The following is a 7,800-nucleotide window of genomic DNA, read 5'->3' as shown; positions in this document are numbered from 1 at the left end:
TCAAAATTTTCCTACGCCATATTCAGATCTTCCTATGGAGAGACCAGCAACGATAGAGGGTGAGAGCATCTTCATAACTTTGAAGATCGCTAAGCGGAAGCGTTACTAGAACGCGGTTGATGGAGTCGTACTCGCGGAGATTCAGATCGCAGTGTGATTCCGATCTAGTGCCGAACTACGACACCTCCGCGTTCAACACACGTGCAGCCCGGTGACGTTTCCCGCACCTTTATCCAGCAAGGAGGAGGGAGAGGTTGGGGAAGAACTCAGCAACACGGCGCCGTGGTGTCGATGGAGAGACAAGGTCTCCCGGCAGGGCCTCGCCAAGCACCGGCAGAGAGGAGGAGAAAGAGGGGCAGGGCTGCGCCGAGGGAGAGGGAGAAGTCTGTCTCCCAAGGTCCAAAACCCCTCTCTATTTATAGGAGGAGGGGGAGGGGCTGCGCCACCCCTAGGGTTCCCTCCCTAGGGGCCGGCGGCCACCAGATGGGAAAAGGGGGCGGCGGCCAGGGTGGGAGGGGGTGGCACACCACCTGGTAGGCCTAAGGCCCACATGCACCTAGGGTTCCCCCCTCTCCCCACCACTTGCGCATTGGGCTGGGTGTGGGTGGCGCACCAGCCCACCTAGGGGCTGGTTCCCTCCCGCACTTGGCCCATCTAGACTCTTGGGGTCGTTGCCCCCCTTCGGTGGACCCCCGGGGCCACCTCCGGAGGTCCCGGTACGTTACCGGTGACGCCCGAAACACTTCCGGCGTCTGAACCCATCCATCCTATATATCAATATTTACCTCGGGACCATTCCGGAGCTCCTCGTGACGTCCGGGGTCTCATCCGGGACTCCGAACAACTTTCGGTAACCTCGTATAACAATTTCCTATAACCCTAGCGTCATCGAACCTGAAGTGTGTAGACCCTACGGGTTCGGGAGACGGGCAGACATGACCGAGACACCTCTCTGGCCAATAACCATCAGCGGGGTCTGGATACCCATGGTGGCTCCCACTTGCTCCATGATGATCTCATCGGATGAACCACGATGTCCAGGATTCAATCAATCCCGTATACGATTCCCTTTGTCTGTCGGTATAGAACTTGCCCAAGATTCGATCGTCGGTATACCAATACCTTGTTCAATCTCGTTACCGGTAAGTCTCTTTACTCGTTCCGTAGCACGTCATCGTGTGACTAAATCCTTAGTCACATTGAGCTCATGATGATGTTCTATCGAGTGGGCCCAGAGATACCTCTCCGTCACACGGAGTGACAAATCCCGATCTCGATTCGTACCAAACCAACAGACACTTTCAGAGATACCCGTAGTGCATCTTTATAGTCACCCAGTTACGTTGTGAAGTTTGATACACCCAAAGCACTCCTACAGTATCCGGGAGTTGCACAATCTCATGGTCGAAGGAAAAGATACTTGACATTAGAAAAGCTTTAGCATACGAACAACACGATCTAGTGCGATGCTTAGGATTGGGTCTTGTCCATCACATCATTCTCCCAATGACGTGATCCCGTTATCAATGACATCTAATGCCCATGATCAGGAAACCATGATCATCTATTGACTAACGAGCTAGCCAACTAGAGGCTTGCCAGGGACACATTGTGATCTATTTATTCACACATGTATCACCGTTTCCTGTTAATACAATTATAGCATGAACAATAGACGATTATCATGAACAAGGAAATATGATAATAACCATTTTATTATTGCCTCTAGGGCATATTTCCAACATTACTTAAGAAGGTATGAAATCAAAAGCTCATAGCACGAAGAGTTCAAACATTTGCTTGGGGTCTCCTCGGGAAATCCTTGCCCACATGTATGTGAGTTGGTCATTTCTTAGTGTACATTACTTCTGAATGTTGTAGGTGCAACCAACAATAGGATGAACTTCATTTTTTTTAATTATTCTTCTGCTAGAGTTGGATGGTTTGGTTATCCATGATACATTAGATCCCACGAGCTTACTATTAGTTACCACACTATGCAACCTATCATTCAAGCTTTGTTAAATACGAATCATCCCCTCATGCTACTACTAGCAACAATTTCAATTTTCTTTAGTGCATTTGGAAGTCAAAAATGATCCCCTTTATGTAGGTAAAATTCCTTTCCCCATCAGGTTGACCATGCGAGCACAATCATTTTTGAATGTCAAACTCTTCAACGAGATTAGAAGAAGAATAACTAGCATATTGCACTTACTTCACTGCCTCAACTTGATGATATTTTTTTAATTCATGGCAATTCTATCAAAGTGAGCTCCTTATTGAAAGACCAAGAATGTAAATTATTAAAAAATACCAGGACTTCTGGCCGAAGAGAAAGCTACATGAATTGGAGGGTTCATGTCAATCCCTCAAGGTGAGTTAATTTTAAACTGAAGCTTCTCTATCTCCTATGAATTCTACCCTCCAAGTGGAAGCAGCAAACCTCCTTCTCGTAGTTATGACATGCACTTCTACACATCAATCGACCCACATTCCTTATATATAGATAATATCACATTAGATAGGGAAATATGAAGAAGTAAGTGGGTTTTATATAAGATTCACTAGGACATCACACTACCGTTAGCATATTTCTTAACCATCTCCGAAGGATCTCGTCCACAGGTGTTCCACAATTCTAGGAATTTAAATGGCATTTCCCACAATCTTGCTCACTAGGTACTACATAGTTCAATTCAACCTGTCTTTGGATATACTAATTCACATCATTCTCATACAAATTGCCATGTTCTTTGGTTTCTCTTCAAAGTATTGAAGGATATGTAATCCATGTCTTTCTTTGGATTTGAGTTGATTATATGTTCATCTTCTTGTTTTGTGCGGCTATTTCAGTTCTAGGTCTCCCTTCCTAAAGCTTTTGGGTCCAACGTTCCAAGTGATATTTGGAACTTTTAGACTTATTGTTCTCGGTTTTAGAAGATCACTTGGTACATGGGGTTTGGAGACTTTATAGTAAGACAAACATCACTTTTAGAAACCAAGACTTCCCTACTTTTGATGTTTTCTCATCATTGAAGGATTTCCTTCTGGAGTTCTTGGATTTGCGGATTGAGGACCTTACAAGAGACTAATACATCATCTGTTTCGTCTATTGCCCTCTCAAGTCTCCCTCTCAGGCCTGCTCGTTTTCCAGGGCTTTAGTTGCAGAGTTCTGTTATCCACTCTCAGGCAGCCTCTTGTTGCTCTGATGTTCTTCAGGAACTTAGTTTTTTAGGTTCATGTTTCTCCCAGCTTTGTTCAACTATAGATGTCTAGGCCCAAACTTTGCTCCTAGCTCTTTCTTCTTTTAGAAGAGCCTTGTGCATTTCTATTTGTGCTACACTTGGAGATGAATGCAATTTGGCGCCTTAGGTTACTTACCTCGATAAAAGTATGGTTGTTTCTAGTTTTTCGAATGTACACCACCATCCCACCCCTACTTCCTAACTATAAATGTTTGCTTGGTGTATGTACATATTCTTTTTTCCTTAACACATGGGTGAGGTGGTGGATCATATCTAAGCTCGAACAAATCAAGGAGATACTTTTTTTGTCATCAACCTGCTAAGTCCCTACATATTTTTTCTACACATGTAACCTTTCCACATCAACAAATCGTGCATGGTTACCATGTCATCGTAATTAATCCTCTCAATTATTCACTACATCAATGAATGACCATGTCTTGACCCAACATACTTTTAGCAGTGTTCCGGCTGCAACGCATGGTTTATCTTCTAGTTCTCTTAATGATTAATTATGTACATAGATTATATCATAGTTCAAAAATATGGCTAATTCCATTATAATGAGGAGATTACCATTAGCCATATATTTTGACCTCAAGTATTTGACATTTCCATATGCCCTACATATCAATTATTGGTTATTATCATGAGACGAAGATGTTTGAGAAAATTAGATTATGAAGTGGTACTTAGAAGAAGCAGGCGTATCAGTTTCATAGTTTCACAACAAATAACAGGAAACTAACAAGATATGTGGCGTGATGATATGTTGGTGGTTCCTTTATGATCATCTTTATTTTTTATAAATTTATAAATATGCGCTTTTTTCTAGTTTTCTCAAAGTAAATTTTAGATGTATAACTGTGTACCCTCTCATCTCAGTCTAACTTCCTCACTATTAATGTTCAGCGTGTGTTGTAAATATCCTTTCTTTCCTTAACTACATGGACGAAACAGATTATTTTTAGTGCGAATTAAGCAGATTCTAATCAATTGCGTTTTGTTTCAAATTTAATATCTTTCAATCACACTTATTTTTTAAACGGAAACAAATAACGATAAAATACAACAATTTTTAGGTAATACAGATGCAAGATGGCCATTCCATGAAAAGATGAATTGTTTTTCATTGAATGAAAATGCATGCAAGGGAAGAAAGACATACATCACTAGATGCTGAAAACATAAGACACTCCTAGTTTTCTACAAGTGAGAAGGTAAACATAGAAAAGACGAAGTAATGGAAACATAGAAGACAACTTACTACACCTATATCATGAGAGCCGAGAAACATAGGTATTCAACTCGATTCTCCGTTCCCGGCCCCAATAGACAGAAATGAAAGTACTAAGTCTAACACACACGCGATATTGATGATATCTAACAAGGAACCCTAGATTGGAGCCGCACAAGAGAGTTAGATGCGAACGTCCGCAGTGCTTGAGAGGCTTGCTCATTAGCTATGTAATTAAAGTGGAGTGACGCTCATGTTGGCAGCCGCGGCCGCGGCCGCAGCATAGAGACCGTCCTTGAGAAGCATTTCTTCAGCGCCATCCTGCAAATCACAAACGTAACATTCTTGCAGTTACAAAACTTGGCTCCGGTTTCAGAATTAAGGTCCCTGAAAGTGCAGAGATCGATTGATAGGATAAGGGTTTAGTAAACCAAAAAGCTAAAGTACCTGAGCCTTGAAGGTCCTCTTGAATCCCTGATCCGGCATTAGGCCGAAGTGAATGTGCGGGAAATGGGCCCACTGGTTGCATCAACAGCATGAGAGGAAGCCAAGAGCCCAAGACACGAGCAGGTTTGGATTAGCAAAAAGAAGCTTGTCGAAACAAATGTGAACAAACCCTATCTAGCTCCAATAGTACTCCCATGAATTGGAGTACTGGTATTTACTGTGTGGGGTACCGGTGCATGCACTGATGCACAGACCGCGCGCAGCTCGCTCGGCATCTTGCTCACAAGCAGCCGAACACAAGCTGTCCCTGTGTCCGTGCTGACACCGCGGCGCGTAAGGCGACCGGTCAAATCAAGGCGACACACAAACAGCTATCACGCTAGGAGCTACACCTCTCGTCCTCTCCTACTAGGTACTATGCACTTGCAGTAGCGGAGGAGAAATCTTACATTCTTTGCGGCTGCGCTGAAGGCCTCGCGGTGAGTGATGTCCGGGTTGCCGGCCTTGATGCGCTGGATCTCATCCCTGTCGGAAATCATCAGCATATAGATAGCGTGAGAAAACGCCAATAACATGTCCATGCATGTACGCAGAAACATCAATCGTCGTCGCAGGATCTTACTTGATGAAGCGGTTGTACGCGGATGGGACTCTCTGACGCTTCTCCGGAGCTGCATAGACAAATTGGCATCGTAGATTCGGATCAGCACACGCACGAAGAACATGAACGAATGGGTCATGGGTGTGCATGCTTACCAAGGTTCATCTACTTAACATGCATGCTGAGACTGCTACTTACATACTTATATAAATATAACCACGCACACAGATCGGAGACAAGCATGCTTAGCATGGGTACCATGCCGCTATAGGGCATGCATGATTGTATGCATGTTTTTGGTCTCCATCGATCCAAAGACCCAAGCTGATTTTCATGTTATCTCTCCCATATTAATTTCATATTCGTTTCATGTTCTTAACACTACGATATTGATTCACATGCCCTCTTTGGCCTATCTTGCTCATTAAACGCTGTCGTAGCACAGCTCGAAAAAATGTATTTAGATGATAATGGAGTATAACGAATGCACTAAACTTCCAGGACAGGACACTACTGATCGAGGTGATTAGTATGTGCCTCGTGTTGATAATAAATCGTTAACCCTAAAAAAAGGGAAAGCAACAAAGAATGTGCAGAAAATATCGTCAGATCGAGAGGAGTACACTGGGAAGCATCATCCCACGAATAGTGCGAGGTGAATCACATCCCAAGCTCGTGGCCTGTTTGCTTTGACTACGTATAGTACGTGCTAGCAAATGAAAGAAGACCAATCTAAAGAACATGACAAGAACAGCAGGTCCTTACGCCTGTTCGCCGATGGGGCGCTCTTGGCCGACTGCTCGGTTTCCTGCTGCGCAGGCTTTGCGGCAGGCATCGGCATCGCCGGCAGGTTGCTGGCGCAGCTGCTGTTGCTGCGGCCCGTGAAGCCGCTCAGGTTGGTGCTCGCCTGGTCCATCAGAAGGCTCGGCGTCTGGAACGCAACCTCGTCCTGCGCCAAAAAGCAATTAACCACACAGACACTCACACCGGTCGGCCTGGGCTGAAAACTTCACTAAACGCTGAAGTAGACGAAAGAACTTACCAAGAGGCCATGTGGGGAAGTAGGGGAAAGCAATGAGTGGCCGAACTGGAGCTGGTTCGCTGGAGGCGCCGCGGGCGGGAGCAGGAGGGCGCGGAGGTTGACGGAGAGCAGGTTGGCGCAGTGGCCGCACCTCACCGTCACCGTCTTGAACAGGCTGCTGCACGGCACGCCGACCTGCATCCGGGGATCAAACTTGATCACTCCTTTCAAACTTACTAACCAGCAAACAAGCTAAAAACAAGGAAAAATGAGGCTGGCTACTAGGACATGATGCTAATGTTTGAAGCAAGCAAGCCCTGTCGGTAGGTGGACGGCACGTACCGCAAGGATGGTGTCGCAGCAGTTGCAGTGGACGTAGCAGAGCTGCTCGGTGGGGGACGGCGCGAGGTGGTCCAGGTTGAAGACAGCCGACGAGGAGGAGGAGGACGACGACATTATGAATGTATGTAGTAGCTGTGCTGATCGCTCGGCAGCAAGTAGTACCACTGCTACGGCTAAGGATGATGTGTGGGTGGCTTCTTGCTTTGATCGAGCTCGAACGGATCGCAAGAAATTACAATGGAGAGACCAGTAGGTGTTGAGGAAGAAGCAAGGAATTAATAGCGGGTGTGTGAAAGGGGAATTTTATACGAGCGGGGCGGGGGCGGGGCGGTAGAGATATCCTTTTGGTCCCCTTTGATTTGATGTGATGAGGTGATTTGATGTCTGGTTGGGTGGCTTCCCTTCGGATTTGATGGACCTGCAGGATCGACGCAGCTAAAACCAATTCGAGAAAGCCGCGGATCTGTCTGTCGTTGCCCCTGATTTGAAAGCCGGAACAAAACAAAGACTCCTGGGTAGTAGTACTACTAGTGCATGTGGAACTTGCCGCGAGCAAAGACGGAAAGGCGGGGGGCGACGAGCCGGTATGGGCTTCTGGTGCGGTTGTGGTGGTGGTGGTGGAGGATATAGCTCTGGACAACAACGCAAAGCGAGATGAAGATGAGAATGAGATGGGAGTTAGACAGAATGCCCGGGTGGGACTGCAGGTAAGTATATACTGGGAGCGGGCAGTGGGACGGAACGGGGGCCAAAGGCACCGAGAGAGCGCTAGCACCCTCTGCCTTGCCCTTTGTCTCCGCCACAGCCGGGTGGGCCATCTCGAGACTATTTATGACCAAAAAGGGGAATGAGTGGTGGGGATCGCCGGGCCCCGGCGGACTGTGGCGCGATGCGGCCGGTCTGC

The 7,800-nt window shown here is 46.2% G+C and overlaps 1 protein-coding gene across 1 annotated transcript; it reads right to left on the bottom strand.

Moving 5' to 3' along the window:
• Nucleotides 1-4,353: 4,353 nt before the first annotated feature.
• Nucleotides 4,354-7,592, bottom strand: LOC123404138 (protein YABBY 4-like). Its single transcript, XM_045098062.1, has 7 exons — nucleotides 6,897-7,592; nucleotides 6,576-6,749; nucleotides 6,299-6,482; nucleotides 5,555-5,603; nucleotides 5,382-5,457; nucleotides 4,933-5,004; nucleotides 4,354-4,806 (listed from the first exon to the last, which is right to left on the bottom strand). Exons 1-7 carry the CDS (start codon nucleotides 7,008-7,010, stop codon nucleotides 4,720-4,722), a joined length of 756 nt encoding a protein of 251 aa, XP_044953997.1. The 5' UTR covers nucleotides 7,011-7,592; the 3' UTR covers nucleotides 4,354-4,719.
• Between the last annotated feature and the right edge of the window lie 208 nt (nucleotides 7,593-7,800).

This window comes from Hordeum vulgare, chromosome 6H (genome assembly GCF_904849725.1).
Source record: "Hordeum vulgare subsp. vulgare chromosome 6H, MorexV3_pseudomolecules_assembly, whole genome shotgun sequence".
NCBI classification, from domain to species: domain Eukaryota; kingdom Viridiplantae; phylum Streptophyta; class Magnoliopsida; order Poales; family Poaceae; genus Hordeum; species Hordeum vulgare.
The sequence above is the reverse complement of the archived record's forward strand: the minus strand, read 5'-3'. Positions and strand labels throughout refer to the sequence as shown.